At 48.4% G+C, this 21920-nt stretch overlaps 1 protein-coding gene across 1 annotated transcript in view; it reads left to right on the top strand.

Annotated features, from left to right (window-relative positions):
• Positions 1–21920, top strand: part of LOC119389737 (organic cation transporter protein-like) — a 282311-nt gene that overhangs the window by 184838 nt on the left and 75553 nt on the right. Inside the window, exon 5 of the mRNA XM_037657112.1 lies at positions 8178–8317. Coding sequence (XP_037513040.1) covers positions 8178–8317 — 140 coding nt within the window. The remainder of the gene's footprint in view (positions 1–8177; positions 8318–21920) is intronic.

The following is a 21920-nucleotide window of genomic DNA, read 5'->3' as shown; positions in this document are numbered from 1 at the left end:
TTTACCAGTCATTGCACCATGAGAAAAAGTGTGAGAATGCGCCATTAAGAACTGTGTGGTCTTCCGCAGAGTTCATAGTGTGTTAAAGAACGCAATCATCGGCATATAGACACATCTTGGTTTGTGGCAAGTCACTAATGTAAAGTAGGAAGAGAAGAGGGACTGTACCCTGCGGCACGCCATAGGAAACATTAGCAACAGGGGACTCATAAGCATTGTAGTGTACATATTGGGAGCGATCTGACAGAAAACTGGAGTCTACGAGTATAAAATTATTTAGAATGAGGCTGAGCTTAAATAGTAGTTTATGGTGCACGACAGTGTCAAAAGATTTGGACAGATCTATAAAAATTGCGTCAACTTGTGTACCGATATCTAGTGCTTTAGCGATGTCACGCGCGAATTCCACTGAGTTACGGTGCTCACACCACGACGGAAGCCATGCAGTCACTTAGTATACTATTGGTTTCTAAGTAATCAATTATATGCTTGTATATTATGTGTTCGAATAGCTTACAGGAGTGACAAGTCAGATAAATCGGCCGGTAGTTAACATTTGTTTCTTACCTGATTTGTGCAACTTTAGTACGTCGCCACGAGGAAGGAACATACGCGGTTTCTAAAGATTCGTTAAAAATGATTGTAAGATAACGACTAGTCCAAAGGGAGTAACGAACAAGGAAAGCATTCCAAATACTCTCAGAACCACAGGACCTCTTACTATCCAGTTTTATCACTAAATTTACAATGCCGTCAAGAGATACACAGAGATCACTAATTGCTGTTGCTGTGCTACACACAAAAGGAGGGATTTTGAGGTTATCCTGATTAAAAACAGATTGAAAGTAAGAGATGCAGATACAGTTGTGTCGGGCTTATATGTAGACGTCTTATTAATTACAAAAAACGTACAATTATTTGCAGCACATGGTAAGATTGATTGCCAAAATTTCTTAGGATTGCTTTGAAGAAGCTTAGGTAATGATACTTTGAAGTAAGAGTCTTTGGCTGATTTAAGTTTAACTCGAAGTTCCTCCTTGACTTGGTTAAACAGAGCAGTTTTGTCGGATCCCCACTCTGTTTTGAGCGTCGTATTCTACACAAACGTCGTGATAAGTGCAAAATATCTCTCGTCATCTATGGTTTAGACAGTTTTTCTTCTTCGTTTTCACAGGCACAAAGCGATGAATGCATGAGAGTATGAGTTAAATGTAAACATTTGGACAGAAATATGTCTGGCTGGGTGGAAGATTTAGGAGGTTAATATGGCTCCAGCCAAGTTTAAGAGAGCCCGACGTTTCGGGACCGATTCGGTCCCTTCCTCAGGGGGTGACTGGTGTGGTCGTGGAAGCTTCTCCCCGACTTGTTTCAACGCGGCTCCGGATTTCCCTTTCCCTCACGTTTCGGAGGCCGTGAACGTGAGGGAAAGGGAAATCCAGAGCCGCGTTGAAACAAGTCGGGGAGAAGCTTCCATGACCAAACCAGTCAACCCCTGAGGAAGGGACCAAATCGGTCCCGAAACGTCGGGCTCTCTTAAACTTGGCTGGAGCCATATTAACCTCCTAAATGAGAGTATGAGGTTTTCGAAAAACGAGACCAAAACACTGACATCATTACAAGCACTCAGCTGCACAAAGTGATCAAAATTTTTCATTCAGGGTATCAAGAACAGAAGCATCGTCCGTACAATCAAAGTTTGGAAATGAGGTGTACAATATGTGTGGTTTTTTTATCGGAAGAGAAACCTGAACCAAAACTCCTCTCTGATCCGGAATCGCTTGAGTGACTTCGCTTTTAAAACCGTCATCCACAAGGCGTCGATTCAAAAACACTAAGTCTAGTAGAGCCTCGCCTCTAGTGGGTAGTTCTACTATCTGTTTAAGGCCGTTTCGAAGCAGTATCGCAAAAAACAAATATCGGTGCTTGCTTCGTTTGTGCATTTCCCTTTCGGTGTAACATTCTTTGTCTCAAGATATAGCGAAATGAAAACACATGTACATGTGCGCTGAAATTTTCCTGTGGCCATTCGACTGACTATGCCATGGTATCGGGGGAATCCACATTCTTACGCCGCCGCTGCATGCCGCGTTGCGCAACAGCTGTGCAACGCGCGTTGGAAGGAGCAACGCGCAACTGTTGCTATGCGCCACTGTGCCATCACGTGATTGCTGAGAGAGTGTGAGGGGGAGAGGCCACAGCTGGCACCGTGCCAGGGCACGGACGGACGGTCACCGCGAGTATGGGACATTCAAAGCTTTCGCTCTCACACTTCCAGAGACGAATTGATGCGTACTTACAGGTGATCCATATCAGGAAAATCGAGCAGTTGCAATGCTTTCCTCCGTAAATCGGGTCAAAATAAATGCAGTAACATGCCATAACCTTGTTATTGCTACATTCTTATTTGTGTTGAACACGTATGCTAGTTTTTTTTTCTTTTTTACACCCTTGACATACTTATATGCATGGTTCATCCGTTGCTTTTTCTTTGTTTTTTTTTTGCTGTTGTCACTGTTATGCTTACCTTGCACTGCCGATTTTTCCTTTTTATTTTCCTAATATTAAGTCCACTTTATTTTGTATGCCCTCTCCTGCATAGGCGCGAAAAGGCCCGCAGTATTGAATAAATAAAATAAATAAATAAAAGAAAATACTTGGCTTCAGTGCATTCACAAGATCCGGCCGCTGATCCTTCCTTGCACGCGAAAAAGTGCCAACGTGCACGCTGGTATGCCGTGCGCTCTGCTTTCTGCCACGGTCTCCGCTGCCACCGGAATCCTCACGAAACGCGCCTTCTTGCGGTAGCCGGGCGCGCGAGGCGCCATACATTTTTTTGCTTGGGAGCGCGATGATAGGGACGGCCTGAGAGAAACCCGCCCGCGCGCAATCTCGGAGGTCAAGCTACGACTAATCCGCCAGACGCGCTTGCGCCATGAGGCGAAAACGACTTTACAGGGTGGTGATAGCACCCCCACACCCCCCTAACCATAAATCAAGGCATATCCAGGCAAAACAAAACAGCTACACAATCTACAAAAAGAAGGCATGTGGCGATTAAGGTTGGTGGAAAGGAGGGGTACAATCACCCCATGTAAAGTCGTTTTCGCCTCATGGCGCACGCGCGTCCGGCGGATTAGACATGGTTGGTTTCACCGCCGAGCGAGATATGATGCTGTGGTCGAGCGGTGGCGCAGTGGCACCGCTTGGCGGGAAGCAACGTCACGCTGGCGCTTGAAGAATACTTCTTTCTCTCTTATAACACGAAACTGTTTTACGCCGTGGTCCACCAAGTACATCCGTTACGGATATGAAGTTTATAAAATGGACGTCAACGGGTGAGAAAAAAAAAAGCCAAGAAAATAGCCCACCACTGGGAATCGAACCCACGACCTTGCGGCCGCGACGGTAAGCGCCCGACGCTTAAAGGGCCCCTCACCAGGTTTGACAATTTTGAGCTAACGAGCGCAATGCATACACAGGGCGTTTACGATTACGTCTGCCAAAATTTGCAACGCTACGCGCCGCGAAAATGGGTCAAATTTCAAGGTGAACGCTGCTTGCCCTTCCTCTCGCGGGCGCGCGCTTTAGAGAATGAGGGGATGACGTACATGAGAAAATGGCCCTACGTAGATGGTAGTGCTGTGACGTCGCTCCTCTACGTAGAAGACTGTGCTCTGACGTCGCCAACAGTACCACGTGACACTGCGATAATTATTTGACACGACATGTGTAGTTTGTATAATTTGTTGCTTGAATAGATTAATAAAACTTGAGAGAAATAATGAGACACACAATAGGAATGTGTGCGTCTTTTTCATTTCTTTTCGTGAATTGCAGCGAGATGCGGGGCTAATGTGCCTCCCTTTCCCGTGCGTTCGTGTCCCCGCGGTTAGCGCATCGAGCAGACGCCAGCCCTGGAAACGAGAGTGATGTTCTGGTGCGTTCGAGCACTCATTATGCTCATTTATTCTACCGCGTCCAAGTAAACGTTAATGCGGCACTGGCTCATGATACCGCCACTCCAGTGCCCGTACAAATGTCGCAGCTTTCATGCCCGTCCCGCAGAAACAGGCAGTACACCACAGCGAACGCCGGCACAACGCCCACGGCCGCTACATAAAAAAAAAGGTAGCGGCCTTGCAACGCCGCTCGCGTGCTCGGACTGGCTCGGGCACGTCATGCGCACGTGGCCATGCATGCGCATGACGTGTTCATGCGTATGTGTCAAGTGAAGAGGGTAGGGAAGGGATTTGGCTTGCTAAGGCTACACGGGGCGAGTGGCAAGGGTTTGAAACTCGCCTCCTCGCATCATGGTTTCACGCCGCTACAAATTATTGTTTTTCTCAGCTCGTAATGAACCGATTTGAAAAATTCTTGCGGCATACTGCTCTTCATTCGGCACACAACAACTTCCAGCGTCTAACTAAAATTTGCTATGTGGCCTGGTGAGGGGCCCTTTAACCGACTAAGCTACCTTGGCTTTGTTTTTCTTCGTTGGACTAAGCTATCCAGGCAGATGCTAGACGCTTCACGAACGCGCCTTACATCTTTCACACATTCTCTCTCGCACGGTGCTCTCTATTGGCGGTGTAGGTAGGCGGGGCGGAGCAGGGCGGCGCCGCCGTCTGTGAGAGGTGCAAAGAAATGATGCGTCACGATCGACCCTTACTAGCGCTTACTCCGAGGTTGCGCGTGATATCAGATGTCATGGTTAAAGCGTCTCAATGCCAGCGAGGGACACTGGCCGCGCTGGCGTCGCCAAGACACCCTAGACGCAGTTGCGTTTTTTGCCTTTCGCTTGGTGTTAGCGCGCGCCGGCTCATCGGAGTAGTGCGGCTTCCACATGCACCAACGGGATTTATCCGCCGCCGACTGCTGCTATTGCGAGAGCACCGACTAACAAAACTGCTGCAATACGCGTTGCAGAAAGTAAGATTTCGACGGGCGAATGTCGTGCCTTGGTGCAGCGAGACAGAGGCCTGCGGGACGCACTCGTTTGCGGCTCAAGCTACGAACCTCTGCCTCCCGTGTTGCTGATGCAGTGTATGCACGAGCGCAGGCGTCGGTTACCCATTACTAGAAAGCGCACGCCGTGTCGTTTCTCTCCTTAATTGACAATGTTTTGAAGTGCGTATCGGGTACCAATGTTGGTTATGAGCTTGTTGACGTCATCTTTACGCGGGATTCACGATTCGCTGTGTCCAAATATAGGTTCACAATTTAAGCTAGCACAACGGTTTAATCATCATCAGAGGCGTTAGTCGTCGCGATAGAGACATGCCACTAGGCGTCAACATGGGTGCATCCACGTCAAACGGTGCTATAGCTGCCAAACACGAATAGACATTGTACAAGCTCTCATATATCACTACACAATAAGCACTACTTCTGTGAAGACACGTTTCACTTTCGTGTTATACCGATTCCTATGATGGAGGGATCAGCCATGTTTCTTTGTTCTTTTTTTTTTGGAGGGGGGGGGGGGGTGGCGCGACCGTGGACGGTTGTCTCCCGCGGGAGGCCCGTGGAGACGATTCTGCTGCTTGATTCCACGGACTCCCGGGGTGAGCCGAACGTCTTCGACGCCGCACTCGTGGTACATTGTATGTCTTCTCTTGTTTTGTGTGTGTTATGTTCTCTGTGTGTTGCATTGGCAATACGTTTAGATTATTGGTCTTATTAGCAGTTATTTCTTAGAATTGGCTGGCGAGCTCGCCATTGTAAATGCAGTTATTCAATGTACACGTGTTCGTTTGTTTCTCGACGGCGTCTACTGTGTCCGGTGTGTTCTGAGAGCAGCAGCTGCTCTTCTGATCCCCCACTGGACACAGTAGACGCCGTTGAGCAACAAAAGAGCAAGTGTACATTTATTAACTGCTTTTACAACGGCTACCAACATAACAAATACAATGTACCGCGAATGCGGCGTCGCCACGGTCGACCCACCCCGGGAGCCCGTGGAACGGAGCCACGGAATCGTCCCCACGGGCCTCCCGTGGGAGCTGACAGTCCACGGCCGCGCCAAACCCCCCAAAAAAGAAAGAAGTCTTCCTCAAGCGCCAGCATACCATCGCTTCCCGCCAAGCGGCGTCACCGCGCGACCAGAGCGCCAATTTTTACTCGGCGGTGAAACTAACTACGACTAATCCGCCGGACGCGCGTGCGCCATGAGGCAAAAACGACTTTACAGAGAGTGATAGCAACTCCACATGGATAACTGCAAACATTTTTGTGTCTTTTTGTTTGTTTTTCTTGGGGGAATTGGCTCTTTTAAAATGCTTTGAAAGCGCTTCACTAACGGAAATAATCGCGATCATGGTGATGATGTGAAGCTGAGCCCATTTTATCGGCCGGGCAAATCTGATGTTCCCTAGCCAGAGAATCCATAGAATAGAAAAAAATCTAGCGCGCCACCACTGCACCAGCCTTGCTTTGGTGGTGCGAGTGCGGACTGCCCACCTTAGGAAACCCGGCTTTTCTGGCTGCTCTAGCTGCTGTAAGAAACTGAACTTCGTGACATGCTGACACGACTTTCTAAGGGAACTACCCAAAAAGGTTGCCGCTATGCGCCTTTTTACTAATTTAGAGTGTGTCGACGAAAATTTTATTATTGGTTTGCACAATCTAGGATTGTGTTGCCGACAAATGCGCTACGCGTTGAATCTTAACCTTACGTACAAAAACTGCATTTCATTATTAGATGGCAACTCACTTAACAGCCAGACCCAATCCTTCGTCATGAAACTTTCATCGTCGCTGCTGTCGAGGTAGCCTCCAGTTTCCAGTCATCTTACCGAGAAAGATTTCACGAAGAATGAGCGCTGATAATGCATACGCCCTGCCTGACGATCATCACTTTTCCATGCCACACAAGAAAGGTCGATTGCAATTAAAACTGCAAGCAAGTTCTGAAATAGTGAAATAGCTGAAGCGATGGATGCATGTAATAAATGGGGTCTATTAACGTTTCTAACGTGCATCCTTCCCTTCAATCAGGCCTGTGTGCTTAGATTTAGGTGGAGGTTGACGAACCCCAGGTGGTCGAAATTTCCGGAGCCCGAACAAAGTGGTTAACCGCGGCTCAAAGAAGGTATGCCCTCATGTGGAGCTCCTTAGGGTATTTTTATAGTGCGGTTAATTGGTTGTTTAGCTAAAGTTGATTTGCAAGTTTTCAATATTCCTTTAGAGCAAAGTGCGAATAGTTGCTTTGGTTAGGGCATTCGAAAACGACCGATTCCATTTTCTGTAACAACGTACATGCTTCGCGGTGATTTTTATAGATAGATAGATAGATAGATAGATAGATAGATAGATAGATAGATAGATAGATAGATAGATAGATAGATAGATAGATAGATAGATAGATAGATAGATAGATAGATAGATAGATAGATAGATAGATAGATAGATAGATAGATAGATAGATAGATAGATAGATAGATAGATAGATAGATAGATAGCATGTGCACGACCGAAAAATTGGCGATGACAACGTTCACTCCCCTTGTATAGTGGAGTAATGAGCTTAATCTCTCACCACCTGGCTGAGTATGCCATGAGTAGACTACTGAGGTCACTACTGGGCATGTGCCAAAATGTACAATGAGCTGCTGCCTGGACTATTAGACATCACAATTAGATATTCTTGGCCTCAAAACGCCACCGTGACATCAAGGAGTAGGTTGAATTTGGATATTCGTTGGATATGTTCGATGTGCATTCACCTTTTAACATTGCCTTGGCCTCGTGAGAGCTACTGACGATGAGGGTACGTGTGCTTGTGTCACACGTTGCTGCTACTGCCGCCATAATTCAAACAAAAATCTCACCAATAAACTTCCAACATAACATTTGATGAGAGTTTATTTTTCTGTATGCGGGCAGTCAAGATAGCCTGACAATAGCACATTCGTGCAGAACCAGAGGTAATAAGTGTTGGGGTTTTCCGCCCGTGAATCATTATATCATTATGAGGGACGCGTAGTGGAGGGATCGTGCGCCTAAATCTAAGTACACGGACATCAAGCATTTCAACTCCATCGAAATGCGGCCGGGATCCCACCCCGCCACCTTCGGGTCAGCAGTCGAGCACCATAACCACTAAACCACCACGGAGGGGGGGGCAAAACGAAAGGTATCACTTTCCGTCACTCGTCATTCATTCTCTTTCCACGCAGGCAGAAGTCACGTATCCAGCCATTCAGTTTGTTTTCCCGGTGCTGTTTCTGCTCATCTCTGCCAGTCTCAGCCTTCTCTTGCCAGAAACACTGAACAAGCCACTGCCTGACACTTTCAACGATGCAGAGAGACTAGACAGGTAGGCTGGCTCTATGATCTGAAACCCGAGGAGGCGTGAAAAAAGAAAACGATACTGCTTCTAAAATGCGTTAGAACTTCAATGTTGCACGCAATCCTTGAGAACTGCTTTAGTGAAAAGACGCAGATTGCTACACTTTCTCGTTTATATTCGTTGCCGAAAGCACGACCTCAAATAGCATTTACAATCCTACCTGTCTCTTAATAGGTTTCGCGATGCTTCTGTTTAGGTAGGGTGGTTTTCTTCCATGCAAGTACGCTTGCATTTATTTATACGTTCTTTGTATTTTCGTAGATGGGGACTAATACAAGCCCAAATTTCGCTATTTCCTCAGATACTATGACTAACCAAAGGGAATTTCCTGTTACTTAGGCTTGTAAGCTTCTTTAGAAAAAAAATTGCAGTGGTTGAACGCGGTTAAACGAAGTTTGTCGAGCGACAGCTTGTGAGCCTCCACGTTGTGAGCTGCCTGGTTCTGGAGAAGCGGCTGCCAGACAGCCGCTTTTGTAGCAGCAGCTACCGCATCTACGATTGCACCACAACGCAGGCAATGCTTGGCGCCGGGAACTTGGATGCAACAAGCGCCTCTGGGGGTCGTCACGAAAGACTGACCTTGAGACGCTGTTCGTTTTCGCGCCACACTAGCATTTCGCTCAAGCTCTTTGCCCGGCACGCCGACGACACGTGATGTGCGTGGAATGAAGCACGTAATCAACGCGTTGATACGCCGGAGAAACGTCGGCGCGAACTCATCGGCGAGAACATTGCGCCATATAGTGGGTGTATGTGTAAAGAATTTTCAGCGGCACTCACGCAGCTCAGAGACGATGGCATGACCTTTGCTGAGTTTGAAGGTTGCCGTTCTCAAGGTTTGAACGCGTAGGCGTAGAGCTATATCTTTAATATATTATAGTCAAAATATATTAAAGTAGCAGTTTTTTATTTCGATTAAAGAAATCACTTTATGTTCCCAAAACAGAAGTGCAGACTGTGTTACATGCCATCGTGTGCCAAGTTTCGAAGCATTTAGACAGTAGTTTAATACCAATGGTAGTACATTTCAGAGAACGAGCAAACAAAACTGAATTGTGGTTTTCAGAAAATTTGGTCTTAGATACAGCCTGTCTACAAACGATACAATGCAGAGACTTTTCATAGCGTAACCATCTTCATGAATGTAATCCTGTCATACCTCCATTTAGTCTCACCGCGCGTTGACATGAGTTAACACTTTCTTCGGTGCAATCTGCTGGCTTGCTTTGGCTGCGGTGCTGCTTGTGCTTGCTTACCTGCAACGGATCGTGCTTTGAAAGCAGTGAGCACTATAACCACTTTAGCGTCCACTTTTGCACATTTCCTCTCCATCTTGTGCTCATGTGGGAAAAGCGTAATTTTCGCACAGTCCACATTCATCATTCAATGTCCAGTGCATGAAATATTAAAAAAAAGTTACACCATCTCCCGCTAAAGGCAATCATGTGTGTATGCGAAGCAGCGGGAGATGGCGTGATGTTATGCTTGGGTTCAAGATTCGCTCCAGAAAGAACAACGCAGCACGCAGGGCAACAAGCACACGTAAGACGTCTTTGTACACTCAAAAGGACTGAACGAATAGTGAAAACAGTTGCATGCGACATGATCGCTGCTACGCGAAATAGTCAAGCAGTGGCGTGCAGTTTGCTGTCGGAGCCGATGAGGTTGCGGAGTTGAAGGCGTCGTGCGTAGACCGTCTCTCGATGCCGTAGCTCGGTGCTTGGTCTGGCCGCGTGAAGTCACGGATGTCTACTCCGCGGCCGTTACTGCCGGCACTTTGCGTCCAAGTGACCCGCTCCACGGTTACCGCCCTAGGCTTATGCGTGCTTGTGGGCCCGAACCCTGAGTGTGCCTGTCTCTCGCGCACGGCCCACGCGCACGGCCCACGCACTGCTCACGCTGTCTCGAGGCACGCCGCGCACACGATCGCGGTCCTCTTCGCCTTCGCACGGCACATACGCGATTCGCCCCCGCGCGGCGCACAGTTTCAGAAGGCCGCAAAAGTCGCCACCGCGTGGCGCACTGTTTTGTTTTTGCCTATTTGAAACCCGCGCGCACCATATATTATCACAGATGGTTCGCTTGAGCGGGAGACGGTGTAGTTTATTGAGAGGACGAATGAGAATGTATTGAAAATAGTGAAATAGGAGAGAGGCGTTTTGTACGTGGTGGTTGCGTCTTTATTCAGAGACCGTATGCGATTCCTAGCGTCGGTGCACGCGGCGCTTTGAAGACGACGGCCTTGTGGTCGGTGAAGTGTAGTGTCAAGGGCGCGCGAGAGGGGGGGAGCGTAGGAGGGCGCTCATCGCGGCGTTGCGCAGGAGAAAAAGAGGCGCGCGAGAGGGGGGGGAGCGTAGGAGGGCGCTCATCGCGGCGTTGCGCAGGAGAACAAGAGGCGCGCGAGAGGGGGGAGCGTAGGAGGGCGCCCATCGCGGCGTTGCGCAGGAGAAAAAGAGGCGCGCGGGAGGGGGGAACGTAGGAGGGCGCTCATCGCGGCGTTGCGCAGGAGAAAAGAGGCGCGCGAGAGGGGGGAGCGTAGCAGGGCGCTCATCGCGGCGTTGCGCAGGAGAAAAAGAGGCGCGCGAGAGGGGGGAGCGTAGGAGGGCGCTCATCGCGGCGTTGCGCAGGAGAAAAAGAGGCGCGCGAGAGGGGGGAGCGTAGGAGGGCGCTCATCGCGGCGTTGCGCAGGAGAAAAAGAGGCGCGCGAGAGGGGGGAGCGTAGGAGGGCGCTCATCGCGGCGTTGCGCAGGAGAAAAAGAGGCGCGCGAGAGGGGGGAACGTAGGAGGGCGCTCATCGCGGCGTTGCGCAGGAGAAAAAGAGGCGCGCGAGAGGGGGGAGCGTAGGAGGGCGCTCATCGCGGCGTTGCGCAGGAGAAAAAGAGGCGCGCGAGAGGGGGGAGCGTAGGAGGGCGCTCATCGCGGCGTTGCGCAGGAGAAAAAGAGGCGCGCGAGAGGGGGGAGCGTAGGAGGGCGCTCATCGCGGCGTTGCGCAGGAGAAAAAGAGGCGCGCGAGAGGGGGGAGCGTAGGAGGGCGCTCATCGCGGCGTTGCGCAGGAGAAAAAGAGGCGCGCGAGAGGGGGGGACGTAGGAGGGCGCTCATCGCGGCGTTGCGCAGGAGAAAAAGAGGCGCGCGAGAGGGGGGAGCGTAGGAGGGCGCTCATCGCGGCGTTGCGCAGGAGAAAAAGAGGCGCGCGAGAGGGGGGAGCGTAGGAGGGCGCTCATCGCGGCGTTGCGCAGGAGAGAATGAGACGCGCGAGAGGAGGGGAGCGTAGGAGAGGAGAGAGAGGGGGAGGGGGCGCGCATGTGCAGTGCGGATGTGGACTCCGCGGGAGGGATGGACAAAGCCCTCGCCTTAAGCTGCTTCACATCTGAAAAATTGGAAGACGCTTGAGCTTCGCGTTCAAGAGCAGAACGCGATAGCGCAATGGGGCCCCGTGCGCATCGCCTTCTCAACTGCTAGCCTAGTTTCTGTTCTTGGTGCATGGCTCAACCGTACAGTAAGGAAACGAACGACTGTGTACGTAACAGTGGCCGTTTCAAACAATCCTAGAATGACTACTGCAAGTACAATTGTTTAGTGCCCACTACTCAGCTGCTCACTTTGTTGATGCTTTTGCAGCTGATCGTTAAATATGTCTGAGCACCTTGTAATGGGTGGGCATTTAAAGCACCCACTCGTTGTGCAGTTCACATGTTTTGACGCCTGATGCGATTCTACGCTTCTGCCAAGCAATATTACATGCTTAAGGGGGTATGGTAGGGTAAACCCCCCAAAAAATCGAATTTGCAATTTTGACACCGAAAAATCCACTGCACTCTGAGGAACAAACCTGCGGAAGCTCCACGTCGAGCGGCCGCTCCAAGCCGTTTAAATACCGCGCCAAAGTACGCCACGCGCCCTGGTGTTTAAAAATGGCGGAGGGCCCTCAGAGGACGGTTTGTTTATGGTTGTTTTCCTTTATTTTGGTGCGTCTTTTTTGTTTTGTGGGTGTTAGTAGTAAGTATGCATATTATTACATTATCGATTGTTGTAAATACTTACTTATTTCACAGATCCGCCGCTAGGGTTGCTTTTGTAGCGTGTTTTGTCTGCCTTTGCATGCTTTTGTTTTCACCAACCCGCTTGCGCTCAGCTCTGCCTCGCTTTTCAAAATTATTACAGTGGAGATGGCACGATCATCCAGCAAATGGACCAGAAAGAGAACATTTAAAGGTAATCGCTTCACTAGGGAAAAGAGCACCGAGAAACCAGCACGGCGAAGCGCTAGCCGAATGAAACTTGGTGAAAAAATTGGTGTTGCAAACTTCAATGTAGAAGACGGAAGTACGACTGGCTACCGTCTAATCGACTTGGATCTTCTCCGCAGCTTCCTTGAGGATATCGTTGTGTGTAAAAAGTGCAAGAAGGGAACAATACAATTGAAAGAAGCAACTGACAGGCGAAATGGTTTGGCATCTTTCATAAACGCTACTTGCAGCGATTGCGATGCTCAAAATATATTCGAGACATCCAGGCGCAGTTCCGGCAACGTATTTGAAGTAAACCAAAGGTTCGTTTATGCCCTTCGCACCTGCGGAAAAGGATTGACATCTGGTCGCATTATGTGTGCTGTGCTCAATATGCCGCCACCGCCAACAAAGTTTGCGTCGTACAATGCGAGACTCCTTGACGCATCCACAACCGCCGTGAACAACAGTATGGCAAAAGCTGCCGAAGAACTGAAGAAAGAGGCATCCACCCCAGAGGGGGAACTGGAAACTGCGGTGACAGTGGATGGCACATGGATGAAGCGCGGTTATTCTTCACTGCATGGTGTCGTAGCAGCAATATCGGCTGACACAGGGAAAGTGCTCGACTTTGAAGTAGAATCTAAGTTTTGCCACTTGTGTGCCCGCAACCTTCACACAGATGTTAACATGGGTGAATGTAAAATTACCTACAATGGACCATCTGGTGGAATGGAATCTGCTGGCGCTGTAAAGATCTTTGGACGCTCTGTGGAAAAACATCAACTAATGTACACTACATACATTGGTGATGGAGTAAGCAAGGCGTACATTGCCGTCAGAGACTCACAGCCCTACGAGAAGGCCATAGAAAAACACGAATATGTAGGACACGTCCAGAAGCGAATGGGCACCAGGCTCAGGAACATAAAGAATAATCTCAAGGGGAAAAAGCTCGCCGACGGTCTGCCACTCTCCGGGAAAGGACGCCTCTCAGAAAGAGACATAGACTCCCTTCAGGTTTACTATGGCAAAGCTATTCGGGAAAATACAGACAGTTTGGAGAATATGAGACGAGCTGTATGGGCTATCACAAGTTATCAACAGACGCCAAGCCAAACCACGGACTTTGCCCAAAGGGGTCATCTTCATGGTGTGGCTATAACCGCAGCCTTGTTGAGGGAAACCAGGAGATTTACCGCCACAAAAACTGCATTCCTGAAGCTATAATGGACGTCATCAAGCCGGTGTTCAAGGCGTTGTGTGATCCAGGACTTTTGAACAAATGCCTTCACGGAAAAACACAGAACACCAACGAGTCCCTTAACCAACTCATCTGGTGTCGCTGTCCTAAGACGACATTTGTCAGTGCTGACACACTGAAGACCGCTACAAACGATGCTGTAGCCTACTACAATGACGGTAATTCCGCACGAAAAGCTGTTCTGGAGGCCCTTGGAATCGTTCCAGGTGTGTTTTGTGATAATGCCCTCAACAGGATGGACAAAGAGCGTGTGGACAGGGCAGAGTTCTATGACTCTGTCGAAAGCAAGGAAACGCGACGAAAAAGAAGGAACACCAAGAAGGGTTTTGGAGACAGCACGAAAAAAGCCAACACTAATTTGTACTCTTCTGGGGCATTTTGAGCAACCGTAAGCAGTATGTGCTCATAAAACTTCGTTTTTCTCAAATGGCGTTTTTTACAAATTTCTCAAATTCAATGTACCTTTTCTCAAAAAGTATTGAATCGATTCCAATGAAATTTTGCGTGCATGTGCTACAACAAGTTCGAAATAATCAGAACTAAAAATAGTGCAGATTTTATGAAAATTGAACCTGTAAAAAAATTACACCACAACATGTACCCTCTGTGGCTTTGTGCATGTAGTAATTTTATTTTTTTTTTCACAAAAGCTCCTATAATGATGTCCTATTTTTTTAGTTCAGATGTAACCTACTGGTCTATAGAATAACACGGCTTAATATCATTAGATTCCTTTCGGTGGTTGCCGAGAAAAGGTACATTGAATAATTGAACACACTCTAAAATTTGGCCCTAGGCCACAGGAAGGATAAGCAACCTAGGCATAAAAAAGGGTGTCAAGTGATACGCACTGGCATACATTGTGAGCACGTGAAATTTTATGTGAACACTTGCAGCCATTTCTAAAATATTACGTTAAAACTGACATATACCATTTACCCTACCATACCCGCTTAAGGAGACTCCTTCCACTACATGACATTCATATAGTGTTCTTTCCCTAATAAGTTTCAAGCAATAGCGTCGCTCTGTGGTAGAACACCTGCTTGCCACGCAGACTGCCTGGGTTCGATTATCACTCGGACCAACGTTTTTATTATTTCCTTTAACTGCACTGTTCTCGATTTTTCGCTCACAACCAACGACGCCGCAATTTCTGCGAAAGGAACTCTTTAACGCGTTAATAACGATACACAGAAATGAAAATCACGCACATCCTCACGTTTTACACACATGGTCCCTGACGATACGGGGTCGGTTGTCACTGCGTGGGCCAGGGTAGGTGTGCGTAAGCTTACTTTCCTGCGGTTCGAACAACAAACATTTAGATTACAGATAGAGAACTTGGATTGATGAGAAGACGTACTATGAATGCCGGCAGAACCAATGTTATGTTAAGGGCACTTGTCTAGTTGCTGTCATGGTCAAGACAAGTGCTTTTGGCACGTTGGCTCAAGTTTTATTCAATGACTTCTCATCAAAATGAATTACCCGTGCTCAAAAACAATTTCTGTGTTAGACAATCTTAACAAAAAACTCTCACTTTGAGCCGAATATAATTAATCGGTGGGGTTTTATGTGCCCAAACCACGATATGATTATGAGGCACGCCGTGGATTTCAGAACTTTCGATCATCTGGTGTTATTTTACGTGCACTGACATCGCACAGTACCCGGGCCTCTTGCATTTCGCCTCCATCAAAATGCGGACGGGCGGGATCGAAACCGCGATATTCAGGTCAGCAGTCGAGCACCGTAACTACCATGCCACTGTGATGGACCAAGCCGAGGATTGTCCAAACAAAAAAAATTAAGCAGTGGAAAAAACTAAAGTACAACAATTACTGTTTCATAAAAATATATTATTAATTATATATATTCGAAGAACATTATAGTTCTGAGCATGTACTTCAGATAGCGGCTACCCATTTTACTGGTCTATTACAAATTACAATGTGCTGTAGCTCTGTATTGAGAAGCTGCCTTTGCAAAAGATACGTGTTTGCGTCCACAGATGCTTGTCAAGGAAAGTTATGCTGCTACCATCTGAAAAGCACTACCAAATCATTTGAACGCAAATCGACTAAGTAAATCCTTGCTCTTTCGTGTGATTCTATCATGTTTAGCAACTTTGGTGTTGTGTATTGTAGTAGAGAGCATAAATTCTATTTCTGGTTTACAAGCACAGACTGATGGGCTAGTGGTAGGAAACAGCGGCCTGGCTGATTTGGATTGCGTGTTACCCTCTCCCTTTGCGTGGTGTCGTATACACCGCGTGCAATAAATTGTCTGTTAGCGTTGTCTTGCTCTTGACCAGTCCGTGTGATTCTTTGCGCAATTGCGTCAACGCTTTTTGCTTACTTCCCGTTTCCAAAGCTTAGCAAGAGGTAACGTTAATAGTATAGTGCCACCAATAAATTGTCGCAACCACGATAAAATAAGCGAAATTTCCGTTGAGGAAATGTCATGAGGCTCTAAAAAATTATTTTAAAATGTTACTTCATTATTTTCTTCATGCCGAAATCCTCCATTAATACTCCCTAGGAACCAGACCCCACTCGAAGTGCGTGTGGCCAGCGTTCCAGCAACCGGTATGGTTTAATCGCGTTGGTACAAGAACTTTTGAATTATATTTTCTTGGAAGCGCACTGTAACGGACACTTCCAAAACTGCTGTGCGTCAACGTACCGGCGGCGCAGGTTCAGGTGGACGAGAGAGGTGACCGGAATTGGGGGTGGTGAGAGCTTCCTCCATATAATTGCTATCGCAAGTTTCCGTGGCCCCCGCCGTGTGCCAGAACGTACCGGCGGCTAGCGCCGCGCTCTCAGTGCCAAAACTACACGATGCACCATCGCGCTCGTGATCCCACTGAAAGTGAGCTGTGCGTTCACAGAAAACTAGAAAAGCAAGTTCTCAAGGTCATCACGTGCGCTGGCGTAAGGGCGTAGCTCCTTGTAATCCCCCCTGCGTAGCTTTCAGCGCGCTCACTGGAACGAGAGGAGAGACGCTTAAAGCGTGCGACAAATCCCTGTAACTTCGCTCGTTCTTGTCGGACTCGCGAAATTTTCGGGGCAATCGATTCGTGAGAAAATAAACTGATAGTGAGGTCTTTCGATTATTACTTCTAACAGAGTTGGCCCCCTTTAAAGGCCAACTACGGTGCTGGGTTCGAACTTCGTGCGTTCGCCGAATACCTTCATATTGCTACCCGCCCCGCGGCCGGCGTTCCCACGCCAAGCTGGAAGCGGGGCCACCGGATGGCGGAACGAAGACTGTCTGCTGGCCATAAAGGACGCGAAGACTCACGTCTCCCGAGGGGTTCAATTATGGTGCCTTACAGGAGACAATGGCCGAGTCAGGCTGCAAGGGTGGAGGGTGCACTTGCGCATCCGCGGTGGCAACCAAAATCAGCGGCAGCGGCGGCATTGATGCACGGGCCAATTGTATTGATGACCTGTCAGCACAGCATTGCAGGCACGTACTCGGAGGTGCTTTCCCACGACCCGCCAACGCCTGACGCCGAATATTCTGGGAACCGGGGTGAAGGGATGCTGAGCGGTGATGGCGAACCGACGAGTGGGCGAGAGGCGGTGGTTCTTCGAGGAGGTGGCGAGGAGGAATCCGGGCCTGGTACTTTCAACGGCAGCCGACCAGGAATCGAGGAGAGAGTTATTCCTGCATTCCGATTGGACTGTAAGAGTGTTTGAATGGAGAGATAGGGAATAAAACCAGGGGTGCAGCGACAGTGAGGGGGGAAGAGAAACAAATAAAACGTCTCTATCCATATGATGTTGGAGCGGTCGTTTCCTTAAGGTGCCAGCAGATGAAAGTTCTCGTCTTCGGCTTCCTTGGCGGCAGCAGCAAATGTCGCGCAACCAGCGAGGCGAGTGGAAGAACCAAACAGAACCTAACTTACGGCAATTTTTCTAGGTCAGTGCATCTCAATAAAATTCGCTGGTTACGTTTCTTTGCGCGTTTCCGCCATTCATCCCAAATTACAGGCTCAAGAAATACGAAGATTGTGTACAAATGAATTTTATTCATTGCCTTGAATCCCCCACCTGGCAATTATTGGCAACATTGTGTGTGACGTTATTTATGGTGCCACTACAGCTGTCCTCAAGGCAATGGTCGCGTCTGTTTGGCCACGCTTCGTTGGTTGGGCGTGCGAATGTCAGTTCCCTGTGGGCGGCCATGCGATCGATGGGGCAAGCGTTGTGTGCTGCACACTGTCTAGGTACGACCTCACTAAGCACTAGGATCGAACATCTCGACATTGGAGTGCTAGCAGTGGCGGTTTATCACACGGAGGGTACTGTACGGTAATAACGTACCGACTGAACAGTGCAGATCAGCGGACTTTACCGTATTCGCAACTTCCAGGTACCGTGGCGCCGCCGAGCAGTGGCCGCCGGAAGCTCTGTTGAGATTATTGAAATGTTGGACCCGCTTGAGTCAGGGAATGTTGCCACTTGTTTTGTCTCGTTTGGGGTCGTTTTGCGACGGTGTGCGCGGTCTCGATACGTGACACTTTCGGTGCCTCAATGTGAACGGAAAATAAAAGAAAAAGGCAACTGATTTTACTGCGGGCCTCGGTGCTCACAGCGTACAGCGGGAGGCAAAGCAAAAGCCTCCCCTTCATATTAGCGCCTCGAAAAGCCGTGAGTGGTTAAGCGGGCTAAACTTCGCAAGCAAATAACCAAGGCCCATGAATGTATGCAGAATCCCATTTTGTGTTTGAGTATATGTCTACTACCTCATATCACCTTTCTCGCGCTTCGTTCCTCCGCTCGACACAGTCGCTGTGCAGACAGTACCAGAACTGATATAAGGAATGCGTTCCGCCTCTAGAATATATTGAAAAGTCCGCTTTCAAAGCGTCCATTGCACCATTCCACGTCTGAAGTGGCTGTGAAGTGCCTCCGTGACCTTCACATCTCCAGCGCTTTTTGTTCTGTATTACTTGCTGATGGCGCTGTTTTTTCGCCCCTGTCCCGTACGATGTTACTTATTGCACTTCTCATAAACACCGGAAGCGTAGGATGATAACAGAAACGTCCCTTCCTAAACGTGAAAATTGCGTCTTGCGCTGGTTTCATTCGCTGCTTGTCGACCTATTGTGGCATTCCGCTGGTTTTTTTTTTCTCTTTTTTACCAAGAAAGCGCAATAAAATCGTATTTCCGATAATCGCACATGCCTCAAGTGGTTCTTGTGCTTCGGTCTCGAAGGGCAACACATTTTTTTTTTTCGTTTACATGTACGTTCCTAAATCGTCTGCAGCGGGCCGATAATCTCAACGACCGCCATGTTGGATGTACAGTCGCGCCACCTATAGGCCGTGAAAGTTGCGAATAGGGAAATGCATCCCGCAACGTATGCCGGGTCCAGCGTGACTGGGTCTATCCGTATACGGTAAGCTGCGCATCGTGCTAAAGGTGGCTCGTACTTGGCTTATATTAAACTTCATCGATCCTGTCGACGTGATATCAAACATCGATATCCAGAACGATATCCAGTTTGTCCGGAACTTAGCGTTTGTAAAAGGTTTACTCCGACTTAACACAAGTATTCACAAAATAACGTAGACTTTTCGCCACCTATGCAAGTGGCATCCTGAATATTCGCCCCGGATGGATGGATGGATGCTATGAGCGTCCCCTTTATAACGGGGCGGTGATATGTCTGCCACCAGGCTCGAAGGCGAAAAATAAAAGAAAAGAAAAAAAAGATTTCCTTGTTTCATGTTGTCCTAATGCCTTATCTACATTGATTAAATCTATGTTATTATACCAAAAAATATAAATTCACGGTCCATCTCTCTGCCTCTTAAGGCAGAATGACCTTTTTTTTCCCCAATTATTTATTTTTGTACTTTATCTCTACTTTTCTGCCACCAATGCTCTAACCGTCTCTTACTTATTTCTATCGCAGGCGTGTTCAGCTTTCCATTGTTGTCCCTAAAACCCAAGGCTTCACGTAGACTCGTGCCCACACGTATACCTGGGTGAATATCGCCACATTCAATCAGTACATGTTCCATCGTTTCCTTAGTTCCCCCGCAGCATGTACATTGTTCTTCTTCGTTACTGAATCTCGCTTTATAACTACGCGTTCTAAGGCACCCCGACCTTGCTTCAAACAGTAAAGCGCTTCCCCTTGAATTATCATAAAACCTTTCCCTCCTTATTTCGTTTTTTCCTTTTCGGTAGTTACTCAGAACCGGCTTCTTTTCCATCGCTGTCATCCAATAAGTCCTCTCCGCCTCTCTGACCTTCCGCTTAATGCTCCTTGTTGCCATATCGCCCGCACTGCCAGCCGTATATTTACTGGCGAGCCTCCTAGTTCTTTTTCTCCACTGCGTGTCAACGCTTTTTCTATACAAATACCTGAAAACCTTCTCTGCCCATCCTTCATTTTCCTCAGCCTCTCTTCGAATCTCATTTTGCTCTGCGCTTCCCTCACTTGAAAGCCTGTCCATCCCATATCACCCTTTACCGCCTCATTTGTCGTCTTCCCGTGAGCGCCCAACGCGAGGCGGCCCACCGTCCTTTGATTTACATCCATTCCTGATTGCACCTCTGACTTCATGCACACCACTGAGTTGCCAAACGTAAGCCCCGGAACCATCACACCCTTCCACAGCCCTCGAAGCACCTCGTACCTATTGTATCCCCATAAAGCTGATCTGTAAGTAGCGAGATCTGTAGTAGCGAGATCTGTAAGTAGCGCCCCCTCGCGTATGACGTACGTCATCGCAGGCACTCTGGTGCTGCTTTTCGCGCGCGCGCGCTCGTTACGTGAAGGCCGCTCGACGCTGCCGGCCAGTCTGTTCTGGCCGAGTTATTGAAATGTTAGTGGGAAAGTTCATAAAACAATCTGTACTGAATGTTCAAGCAAATGCCCCGCCAAATCGAGCACAGTTGCCGTCAGGAGCACGTTCATGTCAGTTGCTCCTAGTGTCGTCTGCTAGACATCAATATCTACATACGCATATATGGCGAGAATTTGTTTACCTCACTGTTCTATGGCCGTGACGCACTCAAAATGACTTCCGACCCCGTTCTCTATCACTGACTTCAGTGTTTGGGCTTCCGTGTCTGCCTTATAGCGCAATGTAGGTACACAGCGAATCCTGCTCCTTTGGTTCACTTCCGTTGTTCAGAGTTTTAAGCACATGACAAACGACGTGTGATGTCATACAAATAGGTTAAGTGGTGGTTACAGGCAACAACCTTTGATTATATAAGTTTTCAGTAGCTCTTGTGTAAGTGGCCCACCCATCACAGAGGCAGTGAAAAGCAAATATGTCAGGTGATGACGTCATCACGTGACGTCCCGTTATGTGACACCATCATGATGTCATGATGGCGCTACGAATTTTGGCGATATCTGACGTCTTGGTGACGTCATTACGTGATCATGATTATTTGCATCACTTGTATTGCTGCAGCCGACGCGGGACGGCGACGGTCAATTTTCGCGTTTGATGAGGAATCTATAGGCGTTTGCTTTCAAATATTCAATATTCTTACAGCGCGGCAAAGAATAGCAACAATCAGCAAAAGGGACCAAAGGAATGCTGGGAAAGAGCGCTCTTACTCTTCTTCCTGGCCCCCATTCGCCGATTTTTCTACTGTTTACCAAGCTGTACTATCGATGTCAAATGAAACAGAACAAGTTGCCCAAGGAATTCTATAGTGTGCGCCGTTCTGTCATCACCATGCACAGCTGCGCACACCCATTAGGCAGCACTGTGCGATTGAAAGATTGATTGACAGTTTTAGTTTAGCGCGCGCAACGCCTAAGGAACACAACGCGCGGCTCGCTGGGCACGTAATGGCTGAGGCTGTCGCGCACAGCGTTAGTTTACCGTACGCAACAACCGAAACGTGGAGTGCGCTCCGGCTACAGTGGCTAGAATAGGGAAGTGTGAAGACCGCGCCGCCTGCGCTGACGCTCTCCACCGATGCCTGGACCGGCGCTGTCTAGGTGGCGCTGGTTGTAGCTTACACGTCACTCGCTCGGCTCGCTGCAGCGAAGCTGCCATGTCAAGGCTGATTTGTGGCTCATATGGTTTT

Source organism: Rhipicephalus sanguineus, chromosome 1 (assembly GCF_013339695.2).
Source record: "Rhipicephalus sanguineus isolate Rsan-2018 chromosome 1, BIME_Rsan_1.4, whole genome shotgun sequence".
Classification (NCBI taxonomy): domain Eukaryota; kingdom Metazoa; phylum Arthropoda; class Arachnida; order Ixodida; family Ixodidae; genus Rhipicephalus; species Rhipicephalus sanguineus.
The sequence above is the reverse complement of the archived record's forward strand: the minus strand, read 5'-3'. Positions and strand labels throughout refer to the sequence as shown.